The sequence below is a fragment of the Nicotiana sylvestris genome, chromosome 5 (assembly GCF_000393655.2).
Source record: "Nicotiana sylvestris chromosome 5, ASM39365v2, whole genome shotgun sequence".
Lineage (NCBI taxonomy): Eukaryota > Viridiplantae > Streptophyta > Magnoliopsida > Solanales > Solanaceae > Nicotiana > Nicotiana sylvestris.
This window is the reverse complement of record NC_091061.1, coordinates 132,176,459-132,194,197: the sequence shown is the minus strand read 5'-3', so window position 1 is coordinate 132,194,197 and position 17,739 is coordinate 132,176,459. Positions and strand designations below refer to the sequence as shown.

Genomic DNA, 17,739 nt, shown 5'->3' with positions numbered 1-17,739 from the left:
TGTGGCAATGGTAAAAGATAATTGGCCTCAGAATATTACACCAAATTATATTAGTTTATCATAATTAAATAATAATTAAAGCAAATACATGCATACATACATATATATATATATATATTGAGTACTAATTTAGTGATGACATTTTGTGTAAAGACAATGTCATATATTTTTGTCACCTAAAGTGAATAAATATTTGCGGGTGTATCATTTCGCCAAGTAACGAATGCAACCTCAAATATTATCCTCAACTTGAATTGTATACTAATTGATGTAATGTTTTTTTAAGACAATAATTATTTACAGCAAGCTCATATAAATAATGATAGGTTTAAAAAACAGAAAGCAAATGAGAAAAGAAAAGAGAAACAACTTCACCAACCAAAGGAGAGCAAAGTAGGCAAATATCAATTTCCACAGCCTCCGACAACAACTACACTTACCAACCCCTCCTTTCTCACTATATATAAAAATGCAATGGAATCATCAATTCAAAACCCAACATTGAAATTGGATATACATTCCACCAAATGGCTGCTGCTACTACTACTACCGCATCTTCCTCAAGAATTGGTTCAAGACCCACCATTCCTCCTGGACTTCATTCTGATTCATTCAACCCCACTTCTATCTCTTTCTCTTCTAACATTCACGGTCTCTCTCTCAAGTAATTCTTTCTCTTTACCCTTTTTGTTTCTTGATTTTTAATTGCTATTACCTCAAAGAATCTTTAATTGCATGCTTTTGGACTTAAAAATGATTGGAATGGTGAAAGTTTCGATTTTTATGCAATAGAGGTTCTTTTCGTAGGGTTAGGAGTCTATTCCAATTTTTGTGAATGTTTTAGGTCTCTGATTTTCCCCTTTTGCTAGAATTGGTCTGTTAGTATTTATTTGTTCACTTATTAGATATCAAGAGAAATGAGGATGGCATATCTTTATTTGAGAATGCTGGGAATGTGGAAGTTGTAAGTCTCTTATTGATGTGGCAATTTCCCTTAATGGTTGAGCCTTATGTTTTAAGCTGATGATCCACAATGTGAAAGTAATTGAGTAAAATATCTGATGATTGATTTAGTTATGTGCAGTGTTTTAAAAGGTATGGGCATAAGGCGAGACGTTTTACATATGCCTCAGCGGCGTAAGCCCCATATGTATTTAATTTTTAAAATTTTATAAAATAATATAATTACAATAAATATTTATAAATAGGTAAAATTGCATAAAATTGAAGAAAACTATAAATATGTAAATATATATATATATATATATATATATAGATGTGCTCCATCCCCACAAAAACTAGCCAAAAAAATCTATTATACGCTTAGAAGCACAATTAACTTGAGTCGAAAAGAATAAAGTTTTTTACACGAAGGAACAAAAAGGATAACTAACTTGCAATTTGAACTTTGAACTTGTTGCTATGAAGGAGAATGTAGTTCTCTTTGTATTTGTAAAAAAAATTGAATATTCATTGCTTTTAGGAGATATTAGCAGACTAGTGGACAAGAAAGAATTGGGAAAGACCATGAATTAGGGCTTCAATCAATAGAAAAGGTCTTGACTTTTAAATTTAATACATTTTAGTTCCTTTTTAAAACTTTTGAGTAATTGCCAGGCTGACTTTTGAGAATTTGGGTATATATGAAGGACTTATTCAACAAATTTTGTTTTAAAGTCTCTGGGGCTTACGCCTTACTAAAAATAGCGCCACAAACGCCCGGGCGTACGCCCTGAACGCCCGGGCGTACGCCTCTTGAGACTTTCGCCCCACACTATCGCCTCAGGACGTTTTTGGTGCGTCTCGCCCCAGGGCTCGCCCCGAAAACGCCTTTTAAAATACTGGTTATGTGTACTCACGAATTTTAAAAGTACTTTGGGTTAAAGTAGTTGTAGTTTCTTTCATCAAATATTTTAATCAGAAGAAAGCCTAAGGTTGCAAGTCGATAACATACCCTATCTTCCCCTGCCACCTCTCTCTTTCAATTCCTTGGCTTTGCTTTAACTCATTTGGTGGGCATGAATTATCAAAATAATCTTTTGTCTCTTCTGAAGCAAAAGAGATGTAATTTTCTATGGTATGTTTTATTATGTGCAAACTATCTTATAGATTGATTATCTTCTCAGTATTACTAAGTATAGGTGTATCTTTTTAACTCTTTTTATTAGTCAATCGAATAATGATATGCTTATGGTTTACAAACTTTTATTTTGCATAACTTATGTGTCTTATCAAATTAGAAATATTCCTCTCTCTCTCTCTCTCTCTGAAATTTTGTTGTAACCTTCCATTTCTAAATTCTAATTGAATAATCAGATTGTGTTTTATCTAGATGTTTAGTTTTTTCAAGTTTGAAGTTCAAGGTTTATAGTAACTTAAGGTTATAAAATTACTCAAGTTAAAGGAGAAATTAACTTAAACTAAATTAGATGAGTGGTCTAATGTTAGACAAAATTTGACATAGGGAGAGTGTCATTGACCTATGATAAGCATTCAGTAGGAAATACTCCACGCCTCCACCTAGATGTTTTTGCTGAATTAGAGAATTTGTTTATATGTGCGTCTTGGACAGATCTTCAGTGTCAAAGAAACAGCTATACTCACGTAGAGCAGGTGCAGTTGTCATAACACAGACCATGGACAGAGTTGAGGTTGATATCTCGCTCAGTCCTAGGGTAAATTCAGTAAAACCCTCAAAAACGGTTGCTATAACTGATCAGGCAACTGCTCTTGCGCAAGCTGGTGTACCTGTTATCAGATTAGCAGCTGGTGAACCTGATTTTGACACTCCAGCTCCTATAGCAGAGGTAGTATTTCATGATCATGGAACCTGATCTGCACCTACTCTGAGGAAATCAAATGTTCTACTTTTTCTGTACTACTATATTTGTCTTACTTTTTCAGGCTGGGATAAATGCAATTCGGGAAGGTCATACCAGGTATACACCAAATGCAGGTACTATGGAACTTCGGTCAGCTATTTGTCATAAGCTAAAAGGTACTAGTTTCTCTAGTTGATGTTTTTTACAGAGATTTTTTTTTTCTTCTATTTGCTGTTCTGATCTAACTTCTTGATTTAGAGGAGAATGAGCTATCATACACTCCTGATCAGATTTTGGTAAGCAATGGGGCAAAACAAAGTATTGTTCAGGCAGTGCTTGCAGTTTGTTCCCCAGGGGATGAGGTATTTCTACATATCCAAGGACTATTAACTTTCAAAATAATTTCTCATTTCCAGGTTGAATTGTTGTAATGGTTCTTCCCACATCTCCCTTATGGTGGTGAAAAATTTAAAAATTGGTAACTGTTTGATTGTTTTAAGCAACTCCACTTCTTCTTTCGACTGCTGTGTTCATTGTCTGGATAAAAAATTTTAAACTGAGAGTTATTTTGTTCTCTTCATAAATGGAACTGCCAGCATATTTCACCTTTTCTCTATTGTTTAATCTCTTGGTAGAAAAATACTTTCTTGTTTAGTTGTGAAGGGAAATATAATCTGGGTACTGTTACTTCTATCAATTTGCAACCCCCCTCCCCCCCCCCCCCCCGCAACCCTGAAAAAAGAACTTTTATTTTGGTGAAGATGCCATCCATTTGTCTTCTCTCCATCTTAAAGAATGTCAGATGCAGAAGATAAGGTTGGATAATCTTTTAGTTTTCCCCCTCCAAATATGGATGCTATGCAGTAGGATGTTAGGACAAATATCAGCATTGACAGAATCATAGTTATTTATTAGTTCTGAGACATCAGAAGTAGTTCTTTCTGAAGTTTGTTGGCTTATTAACCCACATACCTGGGACAGGTTCTTATTCCAGCTCCCTTTTGGGTGAGTTACCCTGAAATGGCAAGGATGGCAGATGCAACGCCTGTGATTCTTCCGACCAGCATATCTGAAGATTTTCTCTTAGATCCAAAGCTTCTTGAATCTAAACTTAGTGAGAAGTCAAGACTTCTGATTCTTTGTTCTCCATCCAACCCAACAGGGTCTGTTTACCCTCGGAAATTGCTTGAAGAGATTGCTGAGATTGTTGCTAGGCATCCGAGGCTTCTTGTAGGTTCATCATATCTAACTCAACTTGAATACGAATGTGATCTCAATCTGTATTCTGAACCTTAAATACCTGCTTTCTGCCCCCAAAAATATGTATTCTGGTTTGCAGGTGATATCAGATGAAATTTACGAACACATTATTTATGCACCAGCAACCCATACTAGCTTTGCATCTTTGCCTGGTATGTGGGATAGGACTCTCACTATAAATGGTTTCTCTAAGGTAATGCAGCTCTAATCGCATGAACATTATAATTTCTTATCCTTGCGTTTCTTGAAATCCTTGGTGATGGCTATTTCCGCTGAGATATGCGGAAACATTTCTGGAGGCGTGCCTTATAAAATATGCATTTTTGTAGGCATTTGCGATGACTGGATGGAGACTTGGCTATATTGCTGGTCCTAAACATTTTGTTTCTGCATGTAATAAGATCCAGAGCCAGGTAGCATTTTATGTTCTTAACAACTATATTGACTTAAATGAATGTGGTCTTTCTTCTTCAGAACTCTTATTTAAAGTTAAGAGGTCTGGTAACTGAGTTTCATTGTTGGATTTAGTTTAAGATGATTGACTGAAATCCTAATTTGACTGCTAGTGCTGTGTAGAGCAGCAAGCCCTCGTGCTGTCACCTTAGTTGACCAGTAACCACTTTAAGAATTTCAAAAGTCATTACTGTAGCCGCCAATAGCTGCGTGGTACATAGTGTTTACCTGTTCGTTGAAGTGTTACTACGGATTTAAATGGTTCTTGTTAAGTTGGTGTCGCCACATCTCTTCTATATATTAACGTATGCACCTACGAAAATAATTGGTGTTTGTCACTAGTCTATAGTTTCTAGAAGAGTCCTAAATTTGTTTTTAAATTACCCGGATATTTTCATCTTATTTTTGAGTATATGTGAATATTTCTAAACATGTTGAATTGGCCCAGAAAGACAAAGCTCTCAAAGGCCTGTGACTGGATTTTGCTGAAAACACTTATATATAAACAATGTCATATCTTTCTTCTGAAGGCAGAAATAGAGATCTTAAAAAACTTGTGAAGCTAAACCTTGTTAATTAAAACAATGTGTCATGTTGCATTTGATCACAAATGATCACTGATAAAACCAGTTTTCTTCCAATCATACTTATTGGAGTGTGGCTACTATATGCATTGAAGTACTTTCCTTGAATATGGTCTTTTGTTTGGCCATACTTAACCTATTTAATCTAGACTCATTGAAAATAGTAAAAGACCTGTTCAATGTCTAAATAACACGCTTCATATTATCCAGTGTCTCTTTCCCTCTGTTTGAATATTCACTTCTAAAGCTATTTCTCTGCTGTTTTCAGTTCACATCAGGTGCAAGTAGCATCTCCCAAAAAGCAGCTGTCGCTGCTTTGGGACTTGGATATGCTGGTGGAGAAGCAGTTGCAACTATGGTAAAAGCATTTCGTGAGCGACGTGATTACCTTGTCAAGAGCTTTGGGGAAATAGATGGTGTCAAAATTTCAGAGCCTCGGGTAACAGTTCATTAATATGAATTATGAGTGTACTTACAAAGTAGAGAAACGGGATATATTGAGCCCACTTTCTGTTTTCTTTTGCAGGGAGCTTTCTATCTATTTATTGATTTAAGCTCTTATTATGGAGTAGAGGTTGATGGATTTGGCTCCATCAACGACTCAGAATCTCTTTGCCGATATTTGCTGGATAAAGCTCAAGTAAGATTCACGGTTTTTTGAACACTGAAAAGCATAATTACATACTGACAGATGTGCAAGATGTTTAGCTAACTATAAGCCAGAAGTTGTTCGCACTAAAAGTGACTTGCATTACAGTCTCTTGGCATTTTTTTCCAGAAAATACGAATACTGCAACTTCTTGCTACTTTCACCATGTGAGTGAGCAATCTACTTGAGCATCTAATATAGGGATTCTGCAGATAAGGTTTCCACCTTCACTCTGTCACTATGGATTGTTAGGCAAATATAATCAATAATTATTGATAAAAAATCCAGAAAGACAATCCTAAAAAAATCCGATAGTTTATCGTGGTTTAGTGAATGTGCATTACGTTAGGATGCTAGTACCGGCGTTGCCTCCCATTTTTTCTGCATGTCCTAAATCCTAATGCCTGCGCCTCTCTCTTACCATTAACAGGTAGCGCTTGTCCCAGGAGATGCATTTGGGGATGACACATGCATCCGTATCTCCTATGCAGCATCCCTCTCGACCTTGCAGGCAGCAGTGGAGAGAATCAAGAAAGCATTGGTTACTCTTAGATCTCATGTCCCAGTTTAAAACATGCATCAATTATGCATACTAATTTGAATGCACCAACAGACAAAAGGTTGTATAATAGTTTGTAGCCTGACCTTCCATGTTCTGTCATTTCATGTATTCGTAAGTGCATTACTGCCAATTATTTTCCCGGATCTTGAGAAAATTGAACTTGTTGATTTGTGTGCAAATAATTGAGTCTGGATTTCCTTGTTTTTGTATCCGGCGTAGAGCCCTTTCTAAAAGAAAATTTCCATACTGAATGATTCAATAATTTGCTCATTTACTATTGACTTTTGCTTAACTATATGCCTGTGTTAGAAGTTGGTAATAAAAATTCTCTCGCCGTTAATTTAAAAGAGGGTAACTCGACCATAAAGTTCAATTTCATATTAAAGCGATGACACCACATTGATGAATTTAATTTATTTATGTTTCACTTTCTGAATCCTTCAGAAAGTGAATTATGATTATAATTTAATTTACTTATTTTGATTATATTTTCGTCCGAAATAAAGTTTGACATAATTTAACTGGTCAAAAAGAGTTAACGTGTGATATGGTGCCATGTGAGCATACGTGCCCCACTTTTCTGGTAACGTTTTAACTAACGGAAGAGAACAGGGAATTGCTTATCTTGTTGGACTTCCCCTTTGCTTCAACTCTAATAACAAAATAAAAATGCTAACTGTTAGGAGGGTTATACTATTTTTAACCTCTCAAAAAAGCATTAGTGTGTGCATGTTTATTTTTCGAATCAGTCGTCTACCTTTCCCTTTAGTTAAATAAAAAAAACGTACCATTTTATTTTTATTTTTTATATTGCCATTCAAACCTGTATCTTTTTATTCTTTTTCCTTTTCTTTTATTATTATGTTCATCTTGAGTCCAACTTAAAATTTTAATTTTAATTTTGCAGAGCTGAACTGTTTTAGCGTTACCAAGTATTAAACCTTTTCAGAAATACTTTTATAAAGTTGTACTTTGTTAAAAAAAAAAAAAAAAAACTTTTTTATGCTTTCTAAATATTCATGTTTGATAATATATAAGTTGATCATTTTCCATCTCAACTTTTAAAATGGTCAAGTTTGTCATCAAACTGGAAAAGGCATGTTAATTCTACTTAAGACAAAGAGCATACTGGCAAAACATCCAATTACTAGAGAATGCAATTTTATATCGGAATAAAAGAATAGGTTCACGTTAAATTGATTTTGAAAACATTTCTATTGTATGTAAAAAAAAAAAAAAAAAAATTGGAATATGCAAGTAAAAGAATCCAAAATGACAACGCAATCCAACTAATATTAGGACAAAATATAAAATTGGCCGGTCGGATTAAATTCGCTGGCCGAAAAGTGTATAAAAATATATATCTTTTTATATAATACACATATATACAATTTATCAGCTAATATTTTTAGGAACAACTAAGAATATACAATATTATGTGCAATTAATCCCAAGGACTAAGGAGGCTAGGAAATTAAAGGAATGTTTCCTATCTAACTGGAATTCCTTAACAAAGGACATCATCAAGTAGAAGCTAAGGACAACTTTGTCCAAACATCAAAACTTAGTCTAACTTGAATTACAAGACAATCTACCAATTAATGTCCCTCTCACACATGCAAGAATATTCTTCATCTTTACATTCTTTTTTCTTCCCCTTCCCATGCATTCTTCTTTCATATATATAACAAAGAAACCATCATTTAATTTCCATCACTTCATCAAACAACAAGCTATCTTACAACTTAAATATCAAAAAACAATGGCAATTCCTACCATTTCAAGCAACAAAAGGGCACCAGAGATTGTGTTTTTCGACTTGGAAACGAACGTTCCATCAAAAGCAGGACAGAAATTCTGGGTGTTAGAGTTTGGTGCAATGGTAATTTGTTCGCGAAAGCTTGTGGAGATAGAGAGCTACTGCACCCTTATTAGGCCAGGGGACTTGTCTGTTGTGGCATTAAAGCCAGGGAGAAGCGATGGAATTTCGCGAAAAGCAGTTGCTAATGCACCTTCATTTGAACAAGTTGCAGAAAAGATATTCAGCATATTGGATGGTAGGATTTGGGCAGGTCATAACATACAGAGATTTGATTGTGTTCGTATTAAGGCAGCTTTCGCTGAAGTTGGTCGCCCTGCCCCTGTTCCTGCTGGAATTATCGATTCTTTAGGTGTTTTGTCTGAGAAATTTGGCAAAAGAGCTGGAAATATGAAGGTATATATATGCACATTCAGAATAATATATATATATATATATATATATATATATATATATATATATAGTATATATATGCTTATCTCTTAGTCAATGTAAAGTTCAATTTTGACCATTATTGCTTATCTTTATTGTAGATGGCATCATTGGCAACTTACTTTGGTCTTGGGGAGCAAAAGCACAGGTTAGATTGAAACACTTAAAAAATATGGTCTAAAAATTATCAATTTTTGATGAAATTGGATCCTAATTTGAATTGTATGGCAGGAGCTTAGACGATGTTCGGATGAATTTGGAAGTCCTAAAACATTGTGCAACAGTTCTATTTCTTGTAAGTTCATAGCTTATTGGAGTATTATCTTAGCGGAACTTTGCAATTTGATCTTTATTTGATTATATATTTTGGTTTAATGTGATTCTTTTCTATTGATTAGGAATCAAGTCTACCAGATTTGTCCAATAAGAATTGGCAAGGCACATCCAACATTACTACGAGAAGTAGAAGCCAAGTGGTATGCATGTATTTTTGATAAGATAAGATAGTTTATATATGTTGGATTAATTTTGACTAGTTCTTGAACTACAATTTATTGATATAAATTTATTTTCAGCAAAATCTTTCAAGTTTTTCGATTGATAGGTGGCAAAATCCTTCCTCAATTACAACTAGGAGTAGTAGTAGCAGAGGGAAATTACCCTGCAGAGAAGAAACAAGCCGGAAATCGCCTCCATCGACAACTCTTGGATATCAAAGAGCTGTTCCTTATGCAAGGCAAAGCTTGGGAAAGGTTGTATTTGTATTAACTCTAAATTTAAATACTTATGTGCATGATTGGTATTCATTTCTGACATTTGGAATATTTGGAATATATAGATGACTGCAGGTGTGAGGAATTTCTTATGTAAAGCTCAAAACAAACCTCTAAACAATTTATTAAAGCATTCACAGACACTTTTCCGATGAACAAGAAGAACAGATCCTGCTCATTTTAAAGAGCTTTGATTATTGGAACACCGTAACATCATCAAATGTTCAATTATTTTGTATATGTTTGAAAATATTCAAGACACAAAATTCAAGCATATGGTGCATAACTGTGCCTGTTTCTGTGAAGTTGATTAAAACTTTGGAAGCTAAGAAGATTACATCAAATTGTCCAGTTTCTAATTTAACTTTCTAACTAATTTGTATTCTTTTGTTACTGATTCTTTCGTTCTTTCAGTTGTGGACTTATGTAAATCTTTGTACATCACAATAAATAAATTCCAGATGATATTCTTTGATTCTACACACTTATGTTTTCTTCCCCTTATTTTTCTCAGTTATGGAAATAGTTCAGTTACGTTTTTCTGGAAGATATCATTCATAAAATATTGTCGCTCTTCTATATAGGATTGTTATTTCTATAACATGCTGTACGTAGTTGTAAAAGCTTTCGATCAGTTTGAATTATGGAAACAATCTCTCCAACGAGCCGATGTAAGGCTGTCTTATTGGCGGATTGGAGCTCATAGCGCGTTTTAGTTATTGACTTTGTAATTTAATATTTATACATATTTAATGAATTTTCTAATATAAATACAAGGTTTAAGAAAAATCTATTGGGTTCGTTCGAACCCGTAGCTAATGTTGTAGCTCCGCCATGTCTATATTTGCTTTCTCCAAAGCCGGCAATGTATGCGAAAATTACTCACATATATTACATTCATACTGCAACAAACATATATGTTACAACATAATAACGTTCAATTCAAGCCAGCTGATTGAAATCCAGTAGCTCTTCAAGTTTTTTTTCCCCTACCATATATCATTCTTTCAGTGATAGGGAGCAACAATATAATAGTATTAGCTCCTTTTATTATTGTTCCCTTGAATATACATACTGAAGAAGTTTAGCACTATAGCACTGAGGTTAGCTAGGCCTCAAATTAACAAGCATCAAATTAAACCACAGTCAAAGATGAAGCATGCATGTTCTTGCTAGTAAAACATGCTTCAATGGCTTCTCCAATGGTCAAAAAGACCCTCCCTTCAATTTTCTTCACAAATTTGGCTAACCTCAATTTGTGGATCACATGCCACCTTGGGTTCGCTAGTGCCAACTGCAAAAACCAAACATAAACAGTAATTCATGTGTACGTTCAACAACTAGGTTCAATAAGAGAATCCTAATTAATTTGTTATTTTTTCGTTTGTTATTAAGGAATTAGACATAATTGAAGCGGATTACTCACCTTCATTCCATTTGATTCCAGCTCACTGTGCAGTTCCTCTAGAGAAGCTATACTGGTTGTGTCAATGTTGAGCAAATCTACATCCATCAATTCAATATAAACTAATAGCAAAGTCATAGTTTTTTTCGAAAAACTATATATATCTAAATGTGCCGTGATAAATAAAACTAAACAAGTAAAAATTATGTGCCAATTGTACCTCGTTGATTAAAAAATGAAGTGCTAATGGTTTATAGCTAAATGACCCTCCCACCTAATAGTTGAGTGACTATTACTCAAATGGTCACTCAACTATCCCAAATTATCTCCTAAAGTCACTTTTTTTGTTTGTAACAACAAAGTCACTGAACTATGCCTATTGCACTCAGAAGGTCACTCAACTAGATTTTTCAAATTTTGGATTTCCAAATACCTATTTTACCATCTAAATTATAAAGATTTATCTTTTTTTTTAAAAATTAATATTATTATTTTTCCCTTTTTAATTTAAATTATCGACTTACCTATAGAATAAATAAATATTATTTATAAATTACAAAAAGTATTTAAGCATATATAATGCTGGAATAACAAAATAATGAGCATAGTAAAAAAATTAATTAGAATACTTTGTTAGTAATAATAATTTTGGTATTAACAACAAAAATTCAAAAATTTATTTACACAATTCAGAATGAAAGAAAATAAAGGTTGTAAAATATATATTCCATGCACGTAATATAAAAATAATTATTTAAATAAAAGTATTTTTATAATATACATTATATATTTTTGAAAATTATTCTCAATTATATATATATATATATATATATATATATATATATATATATATATATATATATATTTATATTCCATGCACGACTTAACATAACATATTCTATCCTATACAGATAGTCCCCCTGTTTTCCGGTGACATAACTTTGTGTCATTGGAAAGTTAGCAGAAATATAATAATATATTTGGGCATAATTTTCAAGAATATATAATGTATATTATAAAAATAACTTTATTTAAATAATTATTTTTATATTACGTGCATGAAATATATATTTTACAACCTTTATTTTCTTTCATTCTGAACTGTGTAAATAAATTTTTGAATTTTTGTTGTTAATATTAAAAAATTAAAATAAATAAATAAAAAGAAGATAAATGTTTATAATCTAAAGGGTAAAACAGGTATTTGGCAATTAAAAATTTGAAAAATCTAGTTGAGTGACCTTATGAGTGCAATAGGCATAATTCAATGACTTTATAGTTACAAATGAAAGAAAATTTGGGATAATTAAGTGACCATTCGAGTAATTGACTCTTTGGTTGGCTTCTTGTGTTTGGTCTATATCATTGGTATCAAAGCTGTGTGCTAGGAGTGGGAGCCCGGATCCAAGATGGGTGCCAGCCGTGCCGAATTAACAAGGTCGTTATTGTTATGCGCCAATTGTCCCTCATTGATTACAAAGAAAAATGCTAATGATTTTATAGCTAAATAGGTTCTCGCACTTAATAGACTAGTCTTGTTGGTGGATCGTTCTCCGTTTGTTTGGTCTATAACAAACTGAACTTTAACTTGGACACTTACTTGACATGTCAAGAATAACTAGTTGCACTCTATCTTCGGCACTTTCTATGGCATCCTCATTTTGTTCTTCCAGTGCCAAGTCCAAAATCCTGGATAATAAAGAACAAATTAAAAGACATTAAGATCAATAGGAAACAAAGAAAAACAGATTTGTTTGTAGTTTGAGGACATACTTAGCTCTAATGAAGTCGGCATTAGCAAAACAAAGCAAAGCAGACTTGACTCTGACAATGAGAATTCCAGGTATCTTCATTGCCATGGGATATTGGTTCACATCTCCGAACAAATCACTTCCCGGAAGCCTTCCTAATTTTTCTGTCCCCGGCTGGATTGAGTTTAGAATGACCTTTGCAAATGATATACCAACCTGAAATAATACATATAATTGAATATCCCCTAGCAAGTTAATAACATCGGAGATGTAAAAATTACTACTAGATCAGTAGATAATATTATAAGCAAGCAAAATAAAGCTGGAAAAGAAGTTACCGCGAGGAGCAGGCCAATTTCCACAGACACAAAAACGACACCAAAAAATGCAGCAGTGCAAGTAAGGAAGTCCATCTTATCAACTTTCCAAATGTATTTAGCTTCACTTAGGTTGATGAGTCCAGGTAAAGCAGCAAGTATAACGGAAGCAAGAATGGCTATTGGAGTGAAATACAATAGCCTTGTGAAAAATTCTAGTGATATTAGCACTGTTACAGCCATCACTATGTTGGACACTGCAGTTTCACAACCAGCACTGAAGTTGACTGCAGTTCTTGAGAATGAACCTGCATCCAATGAGTTTTCAAGCATATGATTCATGGAATCCCAAGCACCCGCGTAACTAGAAATCTCGTGTTCAAACTTTAAAAAGATTTTAAAAAATTCAATAAATAGGCACACCAAAATGCTCAAATCAAACGACATAATAGTATTTAGCTAAATCATAAATAATAATAGAACTAACAATTGTATAAATCAAAACTAATGGTATATATATAAGTTAAGAAAAATACTACTAGTAAAAGCGTTATACGTTGATTAGAAGAATAATCACACATAAAATCAATATACCCCAAAGATATATAATTGTAAGACAATCTGACTAATAATAATATGAATTATTAGTTGGAGTTTGAACAAAATAATTTTCTATGGTCAACAATCATACAATTCATACAATAAACTAATACGGAATGCCTAATGTGGAGGATAAATTAGAACTATTCTATGGTGGTAAGGTGTGACCATACGTGCAATACTGGAAAAAAGGTCAAAGATAAGTAGAGCAATGCTTCAATTTGGATTTGAGCTGCAGCAACCAGTTGTTGCATGGGTAATCTTTAACATAGAATCAATTTAACCTATAATTTTCCGGCGAAAAATATTCATCTAATCACTTTACAATAGTGTAACTCGGCCACTGATCCCAACTATATATATATATATATATATATATATATATATATATATATATACTAAAACACAAGAGAAAAGGTTCCGATTTGTACCTCAGAGGGGCCATAATTTGCAATTCTTTTATGTTGAATTTCTTCAGAAAACAACATTAGGAAGTATGGATTGGCTTGTTGAAGAGGGGTGGATAATTGTGCTCGGTGGCTCTACTTTTTTATTTTCCAGTTAATATTGATGTTCAGATGAGGGCCTTTTCTTCCTGCCTTTTCTGTAAGAGACTTTTTTTCCTGCCTGAGTATGGGTCTATCTGCCTTATTCTTAAATGCCTTACCCTTCCTTATCCTGAGTCTTGGTATGCTTAGATTCCAGTTCGGACGCATTTAATTTTATCAATTACTTCATCACCATAAATATCGAGTAACTCTCGGCACACAAGAATTAAAGCCGATGCATGAAATCACCTATCTTCCTGCTTTTCTTTCGACGCCTCGGTAGAGATGAGTTAAACGGTGACTCCTAAAGTGGAGTAAATGGTAAATTTAAGGGTTAAAAGTACTATTTACTAATTATGTTATTTTTGGCTTCCTTCCAATTTTTCAATTTTATATTTTTCCGGCCATGGGCCAAATTATTATAAGTTACACGTTGAGCAACTCTAGTAAAGAACTTGTGAAAATAGCACGGCCAACCAGTTTTCGGACTAATAATTGAAAAATAGCCGGCGTTTGCAAAGTTATTGAAAATAACCAATATTTTGCTGCAACATGGAAAGTTCCAGCATAATATACTAGAGATTGATGCACCTGTGTATAAACTTCCAGCATATTATGCTAGAACTCTAGCACACGGAAAGTTCCAACATAATATACTAGAGATTGGAGCACATGTGTATAAACTTCTAAGTTATTATGTTGGACCAGTATATTATGCTGGAACTCCAGTATATTATGCTGGAAGTTCACATATAAATAATTCGAACTCTAGTATATTATGCTAGAATATTTTCGAATTTTGAATAGTGTTTTCGTTCAGATTTATCTTTGTATGAAAAGTGGTAAAATTTCGATTACTTTTAAAATTGTGGCTATTTTTCAATTAGCACTTGCAAATTTGGCTATTTTTGAATTTCACCCAAAGAACTTTAGTAAGTAAAAGGAATCTAAGGAGAGAATTAGTTTGCATTAAAACCTTCGTATTTGGAAATAGTAGTAATAACAAATTAAAAGACTAACCAGTTGCAACATAACAAGAAGTTAAAGATCCAGTAATATTCATAACACCCATGGCCAGCATTTCCTTGTTTCCATCAAGTCGGTATCCTTTCATTGTAGCAAAGGATCGGCCTACAGCAATGGCTTCCTGGTAAATTAAACACTATAAAATGTTAAAATATACCGATAGAATAAAAAGCTTTTACGCCTATATATAAGTTAAATCCTTTAAACGAAAAATAACATCCATAGATTGTCTAACTAAATAAAGAATATATTGACGTACTGTGAGAGCGATAAGTGCAACGATGAGCCCAATTTTGGCAGCTTCGGCAGTATGAGGACTATTGAACTGCAAGTCATGGATGGAAGTCGGGTTCAAACCTCCAGTGATGTGCTTCACTATCTTAACACCATGTTTATCAGCTCTTGTCAAGAAAACAATTAGTGTTGACAGAATTACAGACAGTAATGGCGCCATTGCAGATAACAAGAAGAGTTTCTTGTGCTTTCTTGCCTGAAAAATCATGGTATATATTGGCACAATGCTGTTAGAAGTTTGATTATTTCAAATCAACATAAAATTAATTCATTATGACTATATAATTATTGTTGCGTTTTCCTCTCTCTCATATACATATACAGAAACCATGCATGTTAAAAAGGGAGTAGTTATGGAGTATCATAAAAATTTAAAACAAGCTGTATCATAATTTAAGAATATGAGAATATAGTCTTTTGTGACTAAGAAAGTGCAGAAATAGGAGAAAATAATCCTGTTCAAGTAAGAAAGTGCATTAATAGGATTTCCTCTCTGATGTTATAATTTTTTGTTATCCCTTTCTACAGGTTTAGGCTTATATGTGACAATATATCGCAAGGTTTTTTTTGTCCAAGTGGATCTTGTTAAGTAGAGTCAGTGAATCTAGACTTATAAAGGATATATATATATAGCTACTTGCCAGATAGTACTTGGTAAAAAGGATGAAGATGAAGAATGAACTCCCAATCATAAAGCTAAAAGGGTTCCACTGCCAAAAGAAACGCTGGAATTAGCTGTCTAATTGAGAAAAAAAGATCTAATATATATTAAGCTGTAGATATTACTTAATTGAGAGGACAAAAAACAACAAATTAATTTACAGTATGCATTGATTTGCTGATAGAAGTTAAGACAGAGATGATATCAGTATTGTTTGTAAACTTTGAAAGCCCAAGCAATGATTTGAGTTGTTGTAGACCAATCACACAGGCAGCACCAGCCATGAAACCAACAATAGCAGCATGTGACAGAAAATCAACTAGAAATCCCAACCTGTAATTTATAATATCACTACACAATCAGCACAACCATTCATTAAAATTAACTGATGTTAGTTAAATTTTAAGATTAATTAACTTACCTAAGTAGTCCAAAGGCAGCTTGAAAAGTACCCGCGAAGAAGGTTACAGTAAGCACGAGCTTTGTGTATGCAGCTGGATTAACAGCAGGATCTTCAAATTTCTGAATCATCGAGGACAAGAGTAGTGAAACAACAGCAACTGGTCCAATTGCTATATCTCTTGAACTCCCCATTATAGAGTAAATTAGCGGTGGGATAACACTTGTGTCTAGTGGAAATAATTAACAGAAAATTGTTAGTATGTTTTCTTAAATTTCATAAAACGGAAATGGAAAATAAAATCAGAATCTTGTAGTACAAGGCTTTGATCACTTACACAGGCCATATTGAGGATCAAGTTTAGCAAGAGTCGCGTAGCCAATGCTCTACATAAGTAGGAGTAAATTAACGATCGATATCCTCTAACGATGAATATTATATTGTTGAAACAGGTGTGCTAATTTATTACCTGAGGGATGCAAAGGCTTGCAAGAGTTAAACCAGCCAAGATATCACTTTTGAATTTTGTTACATTGTATTGTTTACACCAAGAAAGTGGAGGAAATATGGTCTTGAGAATCGAAATGAGTGCAGGAAGGGGCTGCTTTCCAATGCAGTGAAGCTTGTTTTCAAGAGGAGAGAATATTGTTTTCAGCTTGGAAAACAGACCTGGTGGTTCCGGCACATTTAGTACCCAATTACGCCTTTGTGTTTGAAGTGTTTGGGAGAACTGATCAAATGTATTTTTCTGACTCTCAGCAAAAGTTGGACGAGTTGTTTCTTCAACTGTTTGGGCCAAGTGTGAAGACTCTGTCTCACCTTCTCTTGATACAGCCATTTTCTTGAAGGTGAAGTTTAGGAGCTAAGGCCTCCAAGTCAATTGACAGAGCTCCAGTTGTTCAAAAGCACATCTTCAACTATTTAAAAGGCTTCTTGATTAACTTTTTTAACCTGGAAAATCAATTTTTTAAATTAAAAAAATTGTTGGAGAGAAATTGAATACTAGTATTTCGAAAGGGAAAGTCGTCCCTCACTGGTTAAAAAGGTCGGGCTTGCGCACATGAGAAATGGTCCAAAAGACAAAAGTAGTGGATTTGGCCGGTGAAGAATTAACCCAAATAGTTGTACCCAATCGCTTAAGTTAGAAATAGGCGAGGGAAATATAATATATATACATAATTTATATATCAATGTGTATATGTTTACTGTGAAAAAGGTAATAACAATTAAATTTGATTATGAGACTCTAAAAATACATGATCTATTTTTATGCTAGTTGTTAAGCAGTAAATGCTACATATGTGAGACTTAGAAACGAAATGAGAGTTAAGAATAGAGAGATAATCAAACTGATAGGCTAACAATCGGGGCCTCAAGGTCGAT

At 33.6% G+C, this 17,739-nt stretch overlaps 3 protein-coding genes across 3 annotated transcripts; 2 read left to right on the top strand and 1 right to left on the bottom strand.

Annotated features, from left to right (window-relative positions):
• Nucleotides 1-453: 453 nt before the first annotated feature.
• On the top strand, nucleotides 454-6,539 carry LOC104225971 (bifunctional aspartate aminotransferase and glutamate/aspartate-prephenate aminotransferase). The gene is made up of 10 exons (XM_009777848.2): nucleotides 454-664; nucleotides 2,573-2,807; nucleotides 2,905-2,998; nucleotides 3,081-3,184; nucleotides 3,804-4,052; nucleotides 4,162-4,275; nucleotides 4,412-4,495; nucleotides 5,388-5,558; nucleotides 5,646-5,759; nucleotides 6,199-6,539. The coding sequence occupies exons 1-10, from the start codon at nucleotides 528-530 to the stop codon at nucleotides 6,337-6,339; spliced, it is 1,443 nt and encodes a 480-aa protein (XP_009776150.1). The 5' UTR covers nucleotides 454-527; the 3' UTR covers nucleotides 6,340-6,539.
• Nucleotides 6,540-7,962: 1,423 nt separating this feature from the next.
• Nucleotides 7,963-9,838, top strand: LOC104225970 (protein NEN4). Its single transcript, XM_009777845.2, has 6 exons — nucleotides 7,963-8,545; nucleotides 8,683-8,729; nucleotides 8,813-8,876; nucleotides 8,980-9,057; nucleotides 9,157-9,333; nucleotides 9,420-9,838. The coding sequence occupies exons 1-6, from the start codon at nucleotides 7,994-7,996 to the stop codon at nucleotides 9,507-9,509; spliced, it is 1,008 nt and encodes a 335-aa protein (XP_009776147.2). The 5' UTR covers nucleotides 7,963-7,993; the 3' UTR covers nucleotides 9,510-9,838.
• Nucleotides 9,839-10,222: 384 nt separating this feature from the next.
• LOC104225969 (low affinity sulfate transporter 3-like) lies at nucleotides 10,223-17,323 on the bottom strand. The gene is made up of 12 exons (XM_009777844.2): nucleotides 16,826-17,323; nucleotides 16,694-16,742; nucleotides 16,378-16,585; nucleotides 16,118-16,289; nucleotides 15,937-16,005; nucleotides 15,261-15,491; nucleotides 14,996-15,122; nucleotides 12,849-13,135; nucleotides 12,533-12,726; nucleotides 12,360-12,448; nucleotides 10,781-10,857; nucleotides 10,223-10,648 (listed from the first exon to the last, which is right to left on the bottom strand). The coding sequence occupies exons 1-12, from the start codon at nucleotides 17,192-17,194 to the stop codon at nucleotides 10,490-10,492; spliced, it is 2,031 nt and encodes a 676-aa protein (XP_009776146.1). The 5' UTR covers nucleotides 17,195-17,323; the 3' UTR covers nucleotides 10,223-10,489.
• Between the last annotated feature and the right edge of the window lie 416 nt (nucleotides 17,324-17,739).